This window comes from Heloderma suspectum, chromosome 5 (assembly GCF_057233095.1).
Source record: "Heloderma suspectum isolate Gila_16-S chromosome 5, 16-S_ref, whole genome shotgun sequence".
Lineage (NCBI taxonomy): Eukaryota > Metazoa > Chordata > Lepidosauria > Squamata > Helodermatidae > Heloderma > Heloderma suspectum.
This window is the reverse complement of record NC_139462.1, coordinates 125,401,894-125,421,624: the sequence shown is the minus strand read 5'-3', so window position 1 is coordinate 125,421,624 and position 19,731 is coordinate 125,401,894. Positions and strand designations below refer to the sequence as shown.

Genomic DNA, 19,731 nt, shown 5'->3' with positions numbered 1-19,731 from the left:
CCACCTAAAGACCATCAGTAGACCCAAATTAATTCCAAGGTTTGAAGTACCAAAAATTCTTCAGAAACACACCCTTGGAAGGACCCCCCCCCCTCCCCAACAGCCCAGTGAGGACTGGTCATGCTCTGCACAAGGAGTGCTGACTGACAATTGACAAGGAAAAAACTCTGTGGGCTAGGCGTGGGGAAATGGAATGGCTGGAAAAGGACGATGAAGAAAAAATACAAAGAGCATTCCCTTGTGAGTAGTATGTGGTGGGCACCCAAAGTACAAGCCTTAGCCAAACACAATTCCTCTTCAGCTAGCCCTGCTGGAATTATGCTCCAAATTATTTGAAGGACACTAGGTTGGGGAAGGCTGTTTTAGAGGTACATCCGGCATCAAGAATGCAAAACTTCTGGTACCAGGTTAAAACTCTCTGTTTGCCCAGACATTTGAATATGTGTTATCTGTTGTATTTTTTTGCCATATTTCAATTATATGGATGATTGTATTGTTTTTATATTGTGTTTTGTATTTATATGACTTTTTATAACAGGGGTCCCCAAATTTTTTGGACCCATGGGTATATTTGGGGATTTGAGACCATGCCATTGGCTCCACTGCAAAATGCCTAATCAGTGGATAGTTGCTTTGGCATCAATCTGTTGCATCTATGGATGTTAGCTTGTGTCTTATTCAGCAAAAACGTTTGTTTCATGTCTGTTGCACACCGCAACATCTCTTTAATAAGGGATTGTCTAATTTAATTGCTGGTGGCGTAACACAGCTAATACGCCTTTTAAACGTCTTTTGGAAATGTCTAGTAGTTGCTTCTTTTTGCGAGGAGGTTATCACACAGATAAATTCTGTACTGGAACAGTCTTTAATATTCACTGATGTACATCCTCTTTTAAATTATTTATGTACTTCATGGAAATTAACAAATTGTCAGCACAAATGGATTTTCTGCACCCTTTTGACAGCTAAAAGACTGATATTACAATACTGGAAGAATGAACACTCACCTCCTATAATGCCATGGATTGAGGACCTTACAACACTTTCAATATTTGAATGGGTGGCATATAGACTCCATCTTCACATGGGTATTTATTTGGATATTTCACTTTTGTTGAAACCCATGCATGATTGCTAGAAAGTTGTATGCATTTCATAAAAATCCATGTATGTATATTTTAAAAATTGAAAAATGGGTGCCCACAGAAACCATGTTGGAGGACCCATTCAGGGTGCCATTGGAGGTGCCTGCAGGCTCTATGGCACCCACAGGCATTGTCTTGGGGACCCCTGATTTATCGTCATACCTACTGTCCACTATTCTGGTAAGAATGAAGAGCATTTTGTACATACTTTTAATAAATAACAATTCTTTACACAAGAACTGTGCCCCAAAAGCAATCTGATTACTAAAAATCAAATTTATTTCATAATTCAAGCTAATACATTTCTAGCCAAACAGCACTATAAAAAAGCTTGCTTGCATTACTTATCTCATCAAAACCAAAAAGCCTTCTAATACGGCAGCTGGATACCTTCCTGTGTGCACTTCTATGTCCTGAGAAAAGCTCTGCAGGAACTTTAAAGAGAAAATAGTAAGTTTGGGAGGGAAAAACTTGGACAGACATCTGAAATTTGGCCATTTAGAAAATGACAAAACTACTTACATACATGTTTCCGGTACAATGCCTACAGAAGCACAAATATTTTCAAGTTGCTTTATAAGTGTATCTTATTTAGTGCCAAATTAAAGCTACTGATCTGATCTGCAGAATGAGGAGTTTAAGTTTCATAACGGTCACATTTTAAAATTGTCTTTGATTTCACAGGACATAAATGAGAAGAGTAGCAGCTCTTGCACAGGGAAATGAAGACGATGGAGGGTATGAAACTGATGCATAATATGCCGAACAGCTAGCCCCAGCGAGCTTGTAAGTAGTGGAAAGAGCCATATATGTATTACAGATGCTGCCATAATATGACAGGATATAGTCAAAGGACTAAAGATGTAATAAAACACCAAAAGAAGCTCTTGAAAGCATAACTTGAGTAGGCTGCATATCATATATTTTTTGTCTTGGGAGTTCCTATCATCATTTTCATTTATGACATATCAATCTCTAGCCATAAGGCATTTAGATGATAGAGCTCTTCCTCTTAAAGACCCTAAAAAGTTTTATCTTGACACAGGAGTACATAGGGGGAGGTACCTGGCCAAAGTACTATTTTGAAATAACTACATTTCACTCCACAAGAAGACAAACAGTGGTGAACTCAGGTAGATTCATCCACCTCCAGGACGGCATTTCACTGCAGTAGCTCCATGTTCTATGGACCTGTTCTATGGACATGGAGCAAGGTGAGATGTAAGATTCCCAGAAATTGTGAAGCCATAGAAAGAATCCATCTCCCCCCCGCCCCACTTTTTGTGTAGAAAAGAACAAATCTTGAGGGAAATTGAAATATATGCAACATTTACTGTCAAACCTAAACTTATTTTATTGCCTTTACAACATCAAATGTATCATTTATATCCTAGTTGATCTGCCACCTCCTCTTCACTCACAGCCACCTCTGCTCCTCCATTTTGCCTACCTGCCACTGTCTCCACCACTATTTCCCCTAACTTCCATCAACCAGCCACCACCTCCACCATCATTTTGGTTGCCCACTGCCATCTCCACCACTGCCATCTCCACCACCTCCTTGCTTCTTTCCTTCACCACCTTCACCAAAACATTTCCCTCGCAAGACAGGCCAAAAAGTTTAGCAAAATCTGCAGAGCGGGAGTACAGGGAGGCGAAGATCGCCTCCATTCCTCCTCCCGCCCTGCACTGGATGATCAGATGCCTCTGAATTCAGGGGCTTCCGATGACTGAGGGTGCAATCAATAGGACTGCCCCAAGTCATCTTCTTCTTTATCATCTGTGTTCCACCCGCAAGTGAAGTCATTTATTTTTAAACAAGGATCTGATATTGCTTAATTGTATTAATGACTGTTTTAGTTCCTTGTGTCCTTATTTTTACCACTACTTTCAGCTTGTTGTAAATGTGTTTAAAGGCACAGTCCTATGGGTTGCACCCTTGATGCTCATAAGCCCCCGAACTCAGCAACCTACACAGGACAGGAGGAGCAGCAGAGGTGATCTTTGCCTCCCTATCCTCCTGCCCTGCCTTTTTTGCTAATGGGCTTTTTTTGCCCCTGTAGCAAAAGTATTTCAGAGGTGGAGGAAAGGAAGCTGGAGAGGCCCCAGGATAACTTGTATCCTGGCCTCTCCAGTCTCCCCCCACCTCCAAGGTCATGTTTCTGACTTTGGAGAGGCAGGCAGTGCAGTTCTTTCCATGCCAGCTGCAAGCGCTGTCTGTCCTCAGTGCTGGGAATCCAAAATATTCTATGGTCCCTCTGATGCTGTCTAGGGGCATAGGATTGCTCCCTTAATCATTGTCTTCATGCTTTCTATATTTTGAAGCTGCTTTGAGCAATTCTTATTTGGAGGGGAAACGGGGTATACATTTATTAAATAAATGCAATTGCTGAAGAGTTCAGAAACTGACAGTTCTAAAAAGCTGGAGAAAACAAAAACGTTTTTCCTTGACATCTAAAACATGTCAGTGTGGCCATAGGTGGGTAGGCCTCCCTGGGGAAGGCATTCCAGAGGTGGTGAGCCACCACTAAAAAGGTTCTTTCTTCAGTTGCCACCCACTGCATCTCAGATGGAGGGGACACCCAGAAAAAAGCCCCAGATTACCATCTCAGGCTGAAATGGGAGCAAGCAGTTCAACAGATAGCTCAGTTCCAAGTCATGTAAGGCTTTAACGGTTGAAATGAGCACTTTGAATTGAGCTCAGAAACATACTGGGCGCCAATGCAGCTATTGTAACATACGCAAGGTATGTTCTCGTCACATTGTCCTTGGTAGCAGTCTGAGCTCATTGTTCCATACTAGTTGTGGATTCTGAACTGTCTCCAAAGGCAGCCCCATATAAAGTACATTGCATCAGTGTAGACATTAGAAAGCATAGGAAGCAAGATGGTTCCCTGCATCACTCCATAAACCAATGGCTAATTCCATGGAGCAACAGTCTCTTAGCACCACCTTTCCAGGAGCAACCTCAAGGAATGGCTGGAACCACCAAGTTATAGTGCTATCCAGTCCCATTCCTGCAATGCACCTGCATGGCCAATGGAATCATAAGCTTCTAAGAGGGGCACACTTGCCTTATCCATAACTTGGTGCAGGTGACTCCATGGCACAGCCAAACCAGTTTTGTTGGAAGCTGGAGTGACAGGGATCCAAACAGTCAGTCTCATGCCAGAAAGACTGGAGTTGGATAGCTCTGGTAACTTGAGGCTTAGGATAGAACTGCATATTCCTACCTCCATGTCGGGTCTTGAAACCCCAATCACCATTTCTCCTGTAGTAACTGGCAGTCCTGCAGAGCAGAAGCATGGGGGGGGTATGTGGGGGATGCGTAACCCTTCCTCACCAACCACTTTCCAGTTAGCTGATGTTCCATTATAAACCCAGCCTGGCTAGGGAAAAGCACCTGGGGGGGGGAGCATACTGCCTCTCACCCATTGCCTTTTCCCCTGGTAGACTCCCTCTCTCACTGCTTTGCAAAGAAGTGGCAACTGTGGTTTGAAGACATGCAATGGAAGGGGAAAGTAGTTTCTTCCTGATTTGCAGCTCCAGTATTTCTATACAAGAATTTTGTGCAAACTGTACATTTTGTGTACTGGTTGTACATTTTTAACTTGAATGCATTTTAGCTGAAATGTAATATAGCCAAGAGTGGTGGATGAAAGAAAATTTCTTGTGCTTTCTTACAGATAGAACTTTCAGTTGTACTTGAAAAATAAATAACGCTTTAAAAAACCCCTTCATAATGCTCTTAGCATGGAAAATTTTATTTGCTGACTTCACATACATGAAGTACTTCATCTTTTCCACTTAAGTACTGAAAGTACTTCAGATACATGATCTCCAGAATGAAAATGATAGAGCAATTCAAATCAGAAAAAACAGTATATTGCTGTGTTATTATTGTATTGGGTTTTTTTTTGTTATATGAATTGTAATGTTTAAGCTGTCTTAGAAGGACTTCTGCCCTGAAAGGCAGTCTAGAATTATTTAAAATAAAGAAAGAAATAATGGAATTCATTTACCACTAGATGTAATGATGGCTACTAGCTTATAGGTACAATTCTATGCATGTTTAGACAGAAGTGTCCTGCAACTCCCAGCATCCCCTAGCCAGCATAGCTTTTTGGGGGGTCAAAACATGCATAGGATTGCACCTTAAGGGAGCAATCCCATGGCTGCTAGTCAGCGGCTAGACAGCCATAGGATACGTCGGTTTCCGGGAACCTACCTCGGAGCCCGCCTGCCTTGCAGGCAGCTTGGAATGGTCCCGTGCTCCATGCTTGGAAGAAGTGCGTGGAGCAGCGAAAACCAGGGAAAACTTCCAGGGCAGGGAAGGCAGAAATGCCAGTATGACACATCCAATGTGTCATCTGGCAGCCACTTCCCCCACTTCACCTTCCCACAGCTAGACAGCTGAAATCGGCTGTCTGGCCACAAATTCAGGGCAGCTGAAGCACGGAGGGGACAATCCCCCCCGTGCTTCTCCTGCCCTGCATTGGATAGGTGGTCGCCTCCGAGTTTGGAGGCGGCCACCTATCCAGATAGGATTGCGCCTTAAATGGATTTTCAAAGAGTACAAATTCATGAAGGAGTCATGAATGGCCATTTGTCATACTTGCCAGGAACTTCTATGGAACCTCTATGGCTAGACACAGTTCTTTCTCAAACTACCAAATGCTGAGGACAAAACCGGAAAGACAGCTATCTCCACCAGATCCTGCTCATAAGCTTCTTGGGGTACCCTGCCCACCACTGCTAGATACAGAAGGCCAGACTCAGGCTGCAATCCTATGTGTGCCTACTCAGAAGTAAGACCTATTGAGCTCAATACGGCTTACTCCCAGGCAAGTGCACATAGGATTGTAGCTTACATGGATTTTTGCTCGGACCCAGCAAGGCAATTCTATATTCGTAGGTTTTCAGAATCAAAGGGAGTGAAGACACTGAATACAGGGGGGGGGGAAATCCTGTCTCCAGTCCCAGTGACTGTTTTATGCTCCCTATACTGCAGATGACGGTCTAAAGCTCCATGACTTGTTTTGGGCGACCAAATGCAAAAGAAGGCAGTATAACTGTGCAGAAGGGGAAAATTCAGCAGGTGCAACTTCTCTCACCCATGGTAAGTAACAACAGAAATAACTAACAATTCTGTGCCCTTTCATGACATCCAAAATCACATGTCTGAGGTGACCATCTCACTCTGCCTAATGGTTATTAGAACTCTTTGTTGCTTATGTGTTTAACTGTGACACCCATGCACAACCAAGTTTTCTATACATGTGCCACAGGCAGAGAGGTGAGTTGTTTATGATCTTTATGTGGTTTAAGAGTCCTGAAGTCACTAAAAATCATAATATTTTGGTTTGTAATACAAATTTGCCTAGCTTGTATGTCTGTCAGAGTGAAAAATCAGTTAGGCTGACCCATCCATCACTGGGATGCAAGGAGCCAATTCAATTTTAGGTGGCTTCTCTTCTTTTCTGTTTTACCTGTTCCTGTTTTTTTTTTTTAACTGCCCATTTTGTATATTTTGATACAGTTGTTTTTAACTGTCTTTCGTTATATTCTTCTTCTTTTTTTAACTTTTAGCCACCTTCAGTGCTTAGTGCAAAAAGACAGGATAAAATTTTAAACAACAAAGACAATAAATAAAGTTGTTCAAGCTGTGAAAAATTACTTATTCCACTTAAAGGTGGGTGTGCCACAGTTGGAACTATATGCACAGCTTCTGCTGTGCTGCTTTTTCTGGTGTGATATTATAGCTCTTCATCACCAGAATGCTCTGACCCATGGCAATACAAATGTGCTGCACCTTAAATCCACATAATCTTTCCTTAGATACCAGCTGAGAATGAGGATGCAAGTTGGAAAATAATTTAGAGTGTAGGGCATGCCTAACATGCATTGCTTTTTCCTTAACTTTTTTTTTTTTTAACTCCCAGGTTTAATGGCATATGATGGGGCATTTATCTCTGCTGTCTTGAACAAGACTATTATTAAACAATTGTTTATTGAAATTGTTTTAGCTGTTTAAATTAGTTTAAATTTTGTATGGTAATTTTAGACTGTTTCTATCATAACGTTTTATCATAATGTGTTTTGTAACGGTGTTGTATTTTTGTATGAATTATTGTAAACCGCCCAGACAGCTTCAGATATGGGGCGGTATAGAGATGATGATGATGATGATAATAATGCGTCGTGCCAAAATTCCTTCCTCTAGACTAGTACGAATTGACACAGAAGCCCCGCTTGAAAGCCCTCTTTTGCAGCCAGTTTTCCTAAGGTTTGGGAAGGAGAGGCTTCCGCACTCACCGTTCCTTCTTTTACCCACCAGACAACAGTTATGCTGGCCGTTGTCCTCATGACCTTCATCAGCGACGGGAGGTGCAACTAGAAAGCCCACGCCCCGCGCAGCCAGCCCTCCCTGCCCTGCGGCCCGAGCCTGCTAGGCATAAACACGGAAAGGAGCCCGCAGCTCCTTCCTGAGGACGACGGCGGAAGAGACTAGGAGGGGAGGGAGCCCGGGCCCCGCCGCGGCGCCTACCTGTCCTTGGCGAGAGAAGGGCTCGACGGGGGAGTCGGCCACACCGAACCACAGCCGCCATCTCTCCCCAGCCTCTAGAGCGAGCTTCGCCGCCCTTCACCACGGCGCTACGAGCACCTCACGCGGCCAAAAAGCCTCGCGAACAGCGAGTCGCGGGTGTCGAAGGGACAGACGGCGTCCTCGCGGAGGCCTTCGGAGCCCCGCCCAGAGACGGCGCGGGCAGGGGAGCGCGAAGGGCTGACGTCAGCAGCTGCCATCCGGCTGGACAGCGGCGAGGGCCGGCGCCACGCGAGAGTTATTCAGTGCAGTGATGACTATTAGGAATAATCACAGTATGCACATTATTTATTGCTACTCAAGCTGTTATTTTAAAATTGTGTCTCGTTATATTATTTTATTACACTTCATCTGTTACATTTCTTCGAAGACTCTTAGAACAGCATGCACGGCAGTTATCCTCCGTGGTGGGTGGTGGGTGGTGGTTGGCGGGTGGAGGGCCAGGTTACCAGAGGCAGAGCCAAGGAGCCCTCAGGGGTGCAGTGGTCTTTGGAATCCCCAGTAGCAGCAACACATACCATAGCAAGGGGACACTGAGGCACGTAAACGTAAAAATCATGAATGTAACACATGGGCTGGCAAACTCACACAGCCACACACAAGCACTTATCGGCCCACATTCTCCTAGCAACAACTTCCATTGCACAGAGAATCAAGTGACTTTAGGATCAGGAGTGCAAAACAGCGAGTGGGAATCCACACTACCACGCAAAACGAGAGCCAGTGCGGTGTAGTGGCAAGAGTGGTGGGCTGGGAGCTGGGAGATCTGGGTTCTAGTCCCCACTCGGCCATGGAAGCTCACAGGGTGACTTTGGGCCAGTCACACACTCTCAGCCCAACCTACCTCACGGGGCTGTTGTGAGGATAAAATGGAGAGGAGGAGGACAATGTAAGCCACCTTGGGTTCCTTGCAAGAGGAAAAAAGGTGAGATATAAATGCAATAATTAATAAATAAATAAAATGATAATAAATAATAATATCCTCAAAGACACAGAAAAGCAGTCTTTGAAATCCAGAAGCAAGTTCTGAAAGCCTCCAGAAATCCACCCATTTGCATGTAGTAGAATTTTATTTAATTATTACTATACTTTCATATTGCTTGATATATTAAAATCCCGGACGGAGGAATCCTGTGGCCGCTAGACAGCGGCTAGATGGCCATAGGATATGTTGTTTTCCGGGAACAGACCTCCCCCCACTTCCATGCAACCTCCGATGCAGCGCAGAGCAGCCCCATCCTCCACACTTGCAAGAGGAGTGCAGAGAAGCTGAAAAGGGGCATGGCTGGGTGCGTTCTGGGGCGGGGAGAGTGTAACTGCTTGTACGGCACATAACTGACCTTGGAGCCCACACTCCGAGGTCGCTTCCCAGAAATCTGACTTCCCCCGTCGTCCACACTGCCTCTGAGGCAGTGCGGAGAAGCCCCATCCCCCGCGCTCAGAAGACAAGCGCAGAGCGACTGAAAAGGGGCGGGACAGGGGGGCATTCCAGGGCAGGGAGAGCAGAACAGCGCATATGACACATCCTATGTGTCGTACAGCAGCCTCCTTCCCCGCTCCGTCCTCCCGCGACTAGACAGCCGCAATCAGCTGTCTAGCTGAAAAAGCAGAGCAGGAGAAGCACAGAGGAAACGATCCCCTTGGTGCTTCTCCTGCTCTGCTTTGGATAGGCGGTCACCTCCAAATTCAATGGCAGCTTCCTATCTAGATAGGATTGCTCCCTAAGGGATTCACAATAAAACACAAGATAACTTGACCTTTGGAGATCAAGCAAGTGCCAACACTGGGTTGTTTTCAGCGCCTCCTGAAAACAGCTCTTTTCCAGGAAGTGTTCTTTGCTTGATCAGCCCCAGTTTTATTGGCACTCTTTTTTAAAGAATAACTTTAGAGAGAAATCCTATGGTCTACTAGACACTGTCTAGCAGGCCACAGGATATGCTCTATTCGGGAACTGACCTTGGAGCCCGCACTCCGAGGTCGATTCCCAGAAATCTGACCTCCCCCATCGTCCGCACTGTCTCTGAGGCAGTGCGGAGAAGCCCCATCCCCCATACTCAGACGACAAGAGCAGAGTGACTGAAAAGGGGCGGGGGGGCATTCCAGGGCAGGGAGAGCGGAACAGCACATACGACACATCCTATGTGTTGGACGGCAGCTTCCTCTCCCAGTCAGCCCCCTACTGCTAGATAGCCAAAAACAGCTGTCTAGCGAAAAAAAGGAAGGCAGGAGAGGCGCGGAGTGAACGATCCCCCCGTACCTCTCTTGCCTTGCTTTGGATAGGCGGCTGCCTATCAACTTAGGATTGTGCCCTTAATATGTTTCATTCTTTTTATCTGTTGTTCATTTTATCTCTTGTTCACGGCTCCAGAATCTATTTAGACTTGGAGTGGTATACAAATGTTGTAGATAGATAAATAGTAAGATAAAAACAAGATGAATATACCTACTTAACATTAAAATGTTTAAAAACAATTGTTTTTGTTCAGTCGTTAAGTCGTGTCTGACTCTTCGTTACCCCATGGACCATAGCACACCAGGCCTTCCTGTCCTCCACTCTCTCCCAGAGTGTGCTCAAGTTCATATTCATTGCATCGGTGATGCTATCTAGCCATCTCATCCTCTGCCGTCCCCTTCCCCTTTTGCCTTCGATCTTTCCCAGCATCAGAGTCTTTTCCAGGGAGTTTTCTCTTCGCATTAGGTGGCCAAAATATTTGAGCTTCAGCTTCAGTATCTGTCCTTCCAAGGAGCACTCAGGGTTGATTTCCTTTAGGATTGACTGATTTGACCTCCTTGCAGTCCAGGGGACTCGTAAGAGTCTTCTTCAGTACCACAGTTCGAAAGCATCCATTCTTCGGCGCTCAGCCTTCCTTAGAGTCCAGCTCTCACAGCCATACGTTACTACTGGGAAAACCATAGCTTTGATTATACAGACCTTTATCGGCAAGGCGATGTCTCTGCTTCTTACTATGCTGTTTAGGTTTGCCATAGCTTTCCTCCCAAGGAGCAAGGGTCTTTTAATTTCATGGCTGCAGTCACCATCTGCGGTGATCTTGGAGCCCAAGAAAATAAAATCTGAGTTTCAGACCAGCTTTTGCACTCTCCTCTTTCACCCTCAACAAGAGGCTCTTCAGATCCTCTTCGCTTTCTGCCATTAGGGTGGTATCGTCTGCGTATCTGTTGATAATTCTCCCGGCAACCTGAATTCCGACCTGTGATTCATCCAACCCAGCGTTTCTCATGATGTACTCTGCATATAAGTTAAATAAGCAGGGCGACAATATGCAGCCTTGTCATACTCCTTTCCCAATTTTGAACCACTTGGTTGTTCCATGTCTGGTTCTTACTGTTGCTTCTTGACCCTCCTACAGGTTTCTCAGGAGACAGGTAAGGTGGTCTGGTACTCCCATCTCTTTAAGAATTTGCCACAGTTTGTTGTGATCCACACAATTAAAGGCTTTAGCATAGTCAGTGAAGCAGAAATAGACATTTTCTGGAATTCTCTTGCTTTCTTTGATCCAGTGAATGTTGGCGATTTGACCTCTGCTTCTTCGAAACCCAGCTTGTACTTCCGGTAGTTCTCGGTTCACATACTGCTGAAGCCTAGCTTGTAGGATTTTGAGCATCACCTTGCTGGCATGTGAAATGAGTGCAATTGTACGGTAGTTTGAACTCTCTTTGGCATTGCCCTTCTTCGGAACTGGAATGTAAACTTTTTCCAGTCTTGTGGCCACTGTTGAGTGTTCCAAATTTGTTGGCATATTGAGTACAACACTTTAACAGCATCATCTTTTAGGATTTTAAATAGCTCAGCTGGAATACTGTCATCTCTGCTAGCTTTGTTGTTAGCAATGCTTCCTAAGGCCCACTTGACTTCACTCTCTAGGATGTCCGGCTCAAGTTCAGTGACCGCACTATCATGGCTATCAGGGACATTCAGGTCTTTCCTGTATAGTTCTTCTGTGTATTCTTTCCACCTCTTCTTAATCCTATCTGCTTCTGTTAGGTCCCTGCCTTCTTTGTCCTTTATCTGCCCATCTTTGCACAAAACGTTCCCTTGATATCTCCGATTTTCTTGAAGAGATCTCTAGTCTTTCCCATTCTATTGTTTTCCTCGATTTCTTTGCATTGTTCATTTAAGAAGGCCTTCTTGTCTCTCCTTACTGTTCTCTGGAACTCTGCATCCAGTTGGATATATCTCCCCCTTTCTCCCTTGCTTTTCGCTGCCCTTCTTTCCTCAGCTACTTGTAAAGCCTCATCAGACAGCCACTTGGCTTTCTTGCATTTCTTTTTCTTTGGGATGGATTGAGGTGCTGCCTCCTGAACAATGTTACGGACCTCCGTCCATAGTTCCTCAGGCACTCTGTCTATCAGGTCTAATCCCTTAAATCTATTCATCACCTCCACTGTATATTCACAAGGGATATGATTGAGGTCATACCTGAATGGTTTAGTGGTTTTCCCTACGTTCTTCAATTTAAGCCAAAATTTTGCAATAAGAAGCTCATGATCTGAGCCACAGTCAGCTCCAGGTCTTGTTTTTACTGACTGCATAGAGCTTCTCCATCTTTGGCTGCAAAGGACATAATCAATCTGATTTCGATATTGACCATCTGGTGATGTCCATGTGTAGAGTCGCCTCTTGTGCTGTTGGAAAAGAATTTTGCTATGATCAGCTTGTTCTCTTGGCAAAACTCTATTAGCCTTTGTCCTGCTTCATTTTGTACACCAAGGCCATGCTGTTGAGTGTTCCAAATTTGTTGGCATATTGAGTGCAGCACTTTAACAGCATCATCTTTTAGAATTTTAAATAGCTCAGCTGGAATACAATAGCTTTAAAGCAATACAGCACCATAAACAATAAAACAGGGTAGTCATCATCATCATCATAATATTCTCAGAGCAACCACACAGAAAGGCAGTCCTTGGAACCCAGTAGCAACCCATTAAAAAAGGGGACGCCAAGACAGCATAATAACAACATCCTTGTTATGGCCACACAGAAAAGCATCCAAAAGCATCCAGTTTCACTGAGCATCCCCATCACCCTTCCCATAACTCAGAAGTAGCAGTGAGAAGCAGCAGAATATTGTTTCATTATACAGCCACTAGTTGGCACACTGGTCTAGTCCTTATTACCTCTTCTCCTCCCTCCGATTAGCCTGCGATTGAAAAATGTGCTCAAGCATTTACATGGCAGACACGTTGTTTGAATCGAGGAAAGTCCCTCCTCGGTAAATGCATACCGCTATGCCAGCATTACACACTGCCGATATGCCACCATTAACTTTTATTACTAGCTTATCTCCAATCTTTTTGAAAGCAGGATAAAGGGGGAAACACGCAGGACACACATCCTGGAGGTTGACAACATCATATAAAGGACCTGCAAACTTCCGTGAATGATCAATCACGAGCATGCAATAAATTGCTTGTGTAGAGACACCCTATAACAAATTTGCAGTGTAGTTCATTGTTATATCCCTATTACAGTTTGGAGGGCTGTGCTGAGAGACAATTCCCAGTGAAAATCCCCATACCTCTCAGGTTGTAGCAAAGGTCAATCTATTTAAATTGCCTCCTGAGACCTCCTTCCAGACCAAATCCAGCACTCAGCAGGCAGGAGCCTTAGGCCCCATTGACTTGCATCCAGACGGGTTGCATTTCTAAATGTTTTTTTAAAAAAACATTAAACATAAGATCCAATTTTATACATGATGTAAAATCCAAATTAGAGCCAAGATTCCTGTCTTTGATGCTTACTTTTGGTTTCTCACCCACCCCACCTCACCCCCTCAGCCACAGGCTCAGGTAGCAGAAACACTACAACATTTGATTGTGGGCCCCCACTTTTACAGAATTATTGAAGATTAAATAACTCTTCCCCTTTTTTTGTATCTAGTCTCTCTCTCCCTTCCCCCCACCTCTTTCTGTGTCTCTCCCCAAACCAAAAAAGAAAATAGTGATGTTGGTTACATGACCTGCTTGTGGGTCATGTAACCCACCAGTTGGACCCATGCCTATCCCATCTATTACATCTTTTTTCAGTTTCCTCTATCCTGTCTAACTGAGCGTAGCTGGTCCAAGTGGTGAGAACTTCCAGGAGCAGCATGCCCCTTTGGATTTGATTTTCTTTGTATGAGAGTACACACACACACACACACACACACACACACACCTGTCCCCTCCCCATAGCTGTGATGGGTGGGAATGACTTTCCACAAGTCTCATGCATGTGATATTCACCTTTATCCTTTGGGATTTTGTTTCTAATGACAAACAACAAAAATTTTGGACAAACTCTATCTTAAGCTTTTTACTTATTATGAACTGAACTCTTGAAATATGACCAAGCCATAAAACTGAGAGTGTGTGGCAGTCCTTCTGTATGTTCATATCATTTTTAAACAACCCTCATAGCAATAGCATACATTTAAGACAGGCCAGAAGAACTTGTGTCTACCAAACTGAATGCAGCCTGCCAGCCAGCCATGCCTAGTAGCCCACTAGGGGCTTTTGTTGTCTGTGTTAGCTTGCAAAAAATGGGGATATTGTGGTTTCCAAACTGGTTGGTAGACTGTGTTCAGCTTGGTCAGTCACAAAGTGTGCAGCCCAGATTAATAGAAATAAATGTATGGTATTATTGTGAGTTTTTTCTTTAGGCTATCCCCATTTACATGAAGATAAACAAAAGACTATTTTTTTCCCTTGAAGCAGGAGAAAATATAGCTGTAAAATCTATAGTTCATTACTGTGTCTGAGATCATTGCCCTAGTTAATCTGCTTAGAACCTGATCCAAAATCCACACTAGAAAGATCCAAGAAGTGTTTCATTTATCTCAGCAGATGTCACACCAGGCCTTTGGCTAAGTAGGCCTCCTCCTTGAAGTGTTGACTGTTACCATGGAAATACCAATGCCTCCTGGTAGATTGTGATGTCAGGCTGCATTCTGGCTGGTAGAGGAGGGTGAGAGAAGAGACCACAGTGTGGGGAGCCTTCAAGGAACATCCTGGATGATTTTGTTTAAAATTCTGCTTTGGTAGGGAGGGAAATCCTTGTGGACCCTCTCTTTGATTTTATAGAGGTAGGCAAGGCCACTAGGCTTTGTGGTCAGCACACAGCGTGATGAAATTAAGCTGAAGTGAGCAAACTCTTCCCTTATTTGAGGGGCGGGGGAATCTGCTCAGCATGAAATAATGAGCCTGTAGATTCTCACTAGTGAGTTTGTGCTTTTATGACCATCCTCCCCACAGATTGATCCAGGTGGCTTTAATACTTCCATGTCTTTGGCATGCAGGAAGATGAGGAACCACCACCTCACTAATGTGAAGTGACAGAAATAGTGGATTTGCATTTCTCCCAGGGGCACCATTGTGGGGGGTGGGGGTGGGGAGTCCCTTCTTTTCTTCCACCTTGGAACTCAGGGCAGCGTGCAGAGGGTTCTCCCATCCATGCACTAACCAGTGTCAGATCTACTTAGCTTCAGCAAGCTTGTTGAATTATGGGCCTTCAGACCATGCCCTAGGATTGAGGAAAGGCTTTAAAACTATGCAGGAGTTCACCTGCAACATGAGTAGACCTAAAGCAGGTATGGGATGTTGGTGCACACTCCAGCCCCATCCCTAAATATCCCCATGCTTCTGGCTGCCTAATAGATCTTCATGTGTTTAGCATGAAGATCTTGAAAGTTGGAAGCACTTTTGGATGAACACACAAAGCTCCCATCATTGGGAACCCTGATAAGACAGGACCAAATGCACTTACAAACCCTTTACAGAACTTCACACTAAATGCTGTAAGGCAGCTGTGGGCAAAGGACATTTGTCAGCACATCTGCCACCGTTTCTTCAGTTGGGCAATACTTCAGTTCAATCACCTCTTGTTCTACTAAGTCCCATATCAGGTGATGCCTCATGTCAATGTGCTTCGTCCGTGGCCTCTGTTTCTCACTTGATGCCAGCTTTAGGCACCCCTGATTGTCTTCATACAGTACTGTGGCTTGCGCGTTCTCCAGTCCCATGTCAGTGAATAATTGTCTGAGCCAAATCACTTCCTGACATGCACTGGCTGCTGCCACGTATTCTGCTTCTGTGGAAGACATGGCCACAACTGCCTGCTTCTTACTGGCCCAACTGATAGCCCCGCCATTGTATGTGAACAGGTTTCCTGATGTGGACTTGCGGTCTGACTCATCACCCGCCCCGTCTGCATCCACAAACCCGATCAGCCCTGCGTGTGTGCTGCTGGGCAGGTTGAGCTTTGTGCGGTTCCTTTCAAGTAGCTCATCACATGCTTCGCTCTGTTCCAGTTGCGTTGAGATGGCTTGGCAACTTTCCTGCTCAGGATGCCCATGGCTGCAGCTATGTCTGGCCTGGTAAATGTCACGATGAATAGCAGCTTACCAATGGCCCTTCGATACTGCTGATTATCTGGTAGTGGGACATCGTCATCATCTCGCCCCTTCAGGTGATTTGTGGTCATGAGAGTCTTGACCCCCTTTGCCTCTGCCATTCCAAACTCCAGCAGCATCTCCTCAATCTTTTGTCTTTGACTAAGGAGGAAGCTCCCATCGTCCCCCTTCTCAACCTGTATACTCAAATAGTGCGCTAGAGCCAGGTCTTTGATTTCAAGGTTCTGCTTCAGTCTGACCATAATTTCTGTACCATTGCTTTCCTGCTCATAGCACAGGAACAAATCGTTCATATACACCAGTATGTATGCCCAACTGCCCCCCTTCTGCCTGGTATAGATGCAGGAGTCTGTTTTCCCCTTGGTGAAGCCCAGATTTACTAGGGCTCCATTAATGTTCTCGTTCCAGGTCCTGGCGGCCTGCTTAAGTCCGTAAATGCTTTTGTGCAGTTTGCACAATTTCCTTGCCCCTTCTGGATCTTCAAACCCTGGCGGTTGCATCATGTACAGGTCTTCCTCTCTTTCACCATACAGGAATGCTGTTTTAATGTCTAGATGCCTAACTTGCATCTCCCTGCTGGCTGCTATGCTCAGCATTGCTCTAATGGGGGTGTGCTTTACCACTGGGACAAACAGTTCATCGTAGTCCTCCCTATACTTTTGAGAGTATCCCTTCACTACTAACCTGGCTGTGTATCGTTCTACTTCACCGTCTGCTCTGCGCTTCACTTTGAAGGCCCACTTGCAGCTGATTGCCTTGCGATTGGGGGGAAGTTCAGTCAGGGTCCAGGTCCCATTTTGGTGTAATGAGTCCTTCTCTTCCTGTCCTGCCTTCTTCTACCTGCCTGCCTCATCCTTGGGCAAGGAGGCAATGTCCTCCCAACTCGCTGGCTCTTGGGTCTGCTGTGCTCTGCCTGCAAAATAATAGTCCCTGTACCTGGCTGGCAGCATGCCTTTGGTGGCCCTCTCCAGCTTCTTGGTTTCTGCTGCTCTGCTGCGTTCAGCTTGGGCTCCCCGGTGTCACTGGTCTCACTGCTGGTATTAGGTGCGCTGGCTGCCCTGTCTCCCTCGAGCGCTGTGGGCTCCCCTCCTCCCCTCTCAGGTGTGCTCAGGTTCACCTCTATCCCCTCCATAGTCCTGGGCCTCGCAGTCCCCTCGAACTGCACACTTTGGCTGACTGTGATGCTGCAGTCTCGGGGCACAAGGATTCTGTAGCCTGTATGGTAGGGACTGTATCCTGCCAGGACCCTTTCTGTGGCTCTGTCAGCCAGCTCGGTCCTTCTCTGCTCTGGGATGTGAGCACAGGCCTTGCCCTCAAACACTCCCAGATGGCCCACCTTTGGCTTGGCCCCATACCACAGTTTGAAAGGTGTCTTACTAGTGGCCCTGGTCGGCAGCCTGCTCTGTATGTAGGCTGCCGTAGACACCGCCTCTCCCCAGAATTTAAGTGGTAGATTTGCATCTGACAGCATGTGTCTTACCATGTCTAGGAGTGATCTGTTGAGCCTCTCAGCCACGCCATTCTGTTCTGGCGAATAGCTTACCGTCTTTTGGTGCACAATGTCTTGGGCCCGGAGGTACGCTTCCATCTCTCTTCTGATGTACTCTCCTCCATTGTTGGTATGAATGGCGCCCAATGTCTTGCGGAATTTGTTCTTGGTTGCTGCAACAAACCCCTTCAGCTTGCTCAGTACTTGATCCTTACGCTTGATGACGTACTCTTTGATGACGTACACTGTTGTGAACCTGGAATAATCATAAACAAAGGTGAGGAAATACTTACCCCCTTCTAGGGGTTATTGCCTCCATCGGTCCACAGATGTCAGAGTAGATGAACTCCAGTGGTTCTTTAGCTCTGCTCTCGCTTGCCCTGGGCAGTGGGGCTCATGTGGACTTGGTCTTGATGCAGCACACAGAGGTCCTTGACCTGCACACTGGGATCTGTAAGTCTGTGCATGCGTCTGTGGCAGAGGTGGATGCAACTCTTGTGGGTGTGTGGTCTGCCCTCTTGGCCTCTTCTCTGCTGCCAGCAATCTCATACATAGAGTTCCTTACCCTGGCATTGCCCCACAACCTTCCTTCTCTGGAGATTTGGCATTCATCCCCTTCGAAAAGTAGGACAAATCCATCTGCTGTAAGCTTTCTTACTGAGAGCAAGCTCTTCTCTAGGTCCAGCACAAACAAGACGTCTGTTAGCTTTGTTTTCCCACCATGTAGTGGTGCTGTACAGTCTATGGTGCCTTCTCCTATTGCAGCTGCTTTTATCTGTTTCCCATTAGCCAGGCAAACGTAACCTTGCTTTTGGTGATCCAGTTCCTTGGCAGGAATGGGCCCCTTGTGGCTCGCAGTTTACTCTGCCTTGCCCTCTGTTGCTCTTTGGCTCCCTCTTGTGGCCGTTTTCAGGACAGTTTCTCTTGAAATGTGTCTTGGCCCCACACCTGTAGCATTCTTTTGTCCTTACCTTAAGGGCTTGTTCTGATTCCCCTGTGGTCTTTGTCTCTGGCTTAGCCTTTGTCCTCTTACATGAGGTGTCAGCCATGTTTTCCATCCTGTCCACTCACTAATCAGCCTAGCCTTTACATAGTCCAATTTTACCTCTGCTTGGGGGCATGCTTCCAAGGCTGTTATGAGGGGTTCATGGGAGTAATCTAGGCTGCACAAAATGATGGCCACAACATCCTTCCCTGGAGTCTCTGAGCCAATTGCCCGCAGCTCTTCAATGACCTGCAACACTGCATTTATATGGTTTGGCAAGCTGGCTCCTTTCTCAAGCCTCATTTTAAACAGCTTTCTCTTCAAGAAGAGCTTTGCATTTATGCTGGTAGGCTGGTGCACTTTCTGCAGGGCCTCCTACATTTGCTTAGCTGTTTTCTCATTTCTGATGTGGAGCAACTGGTCATTTGGGACTGGTAGAGCAATTGTTGCCCTTGCTTTTCTGTCTCTTTTGTCCCAGTCTTGGGGGTTTTCTGTGGGGCAAGCCAATTCCAGAACCTCCCACAAGTCCTCTTTCACTAGCACCATTTCCATCTTGAACTTCCATATCTGGTAGTTCCTGGTGCCTGTTTTTTCCATGGCTACATGTACATTTCCTTCAGCCATCATTCCACCCTCTGAGATTTTTCTCTTCCTTATCTATCCAATGGGCAATACTGACAGGTTTCCGGGTGATTCCTTGCAAAAGCCTTTTTCTTCTTTATTGGCTGCTGGGCCACATAAACTGAAGTCCAAATCAGCACCCCCTCAGTAGCCACAGATACAGATAAAACACACTTGAGTGGTGGGTTAAGAACAGACTTTACTTGAGACATAACAAGCTTACATCTCCAGGAAAGTTGGTTGACGTCAGCCTCATGGTCAGCATCCCTTGCAAGAGGAAAATAGGAAGAGGAATAGGGGAGTAGGGGGAGGAGACAAGGAAGGAGGCAGTACGATCTCCCGGGATCCCCTCCCACCTGACCCAGGTACATATTAACCCTTCAAGATCAGGTTAAGTGACTCATGGCCCAAGTCCCTCCAACAGTGTGCACACCGACTTCCCATCCCCACTTTATGTCTACTGGTGTTACAGGAGAACA

At 45.7% G+C, this 19,731-nt stretch overlaps 2 protein-coding genes across 2 annotated transcripts in view; one reads left to right on the top strand and one right to left on the bottom strand.

Annotated features, from left to right (window-relative positions):
* Positions 1-7,795, bottom strand: part of NDUFA9 (NADH:ubiquinone oxidoreductase subunit A9) — a 75,481-nt gene extending 67,686 nt beyond the window's left edge. Inside the window, exon 1 of the mRNA XM_084860017.1 lies at positions 7,693-7,795. Coding sequence (XP_084716143.1) covers positions 7,693-7,753 — 61 coding nt within the window. The 5' untranslated portion in view covers positions 7,754-7,795. The remainder of the gene's footprint in view (positions 1-7,692) is intronic.
* A 103-nt stretch (positions 7,796-7,898) lies between these two features.
* Positions 7,899-19,731, top strand: part of AKAP3 (A-kinase anchoring protein 3) — an 85,758-nt gene continuing 73,925 nt past the window's right edge. The window contains exon 1 of the mRNA XM_084860016.1: positions 7,899-8,024. The gene's annotated coding sequence lies outside the window, so the exon portion shown is untranslated. The remainder of the gene's footprint in view (positions 8,025-19,731) is intronic.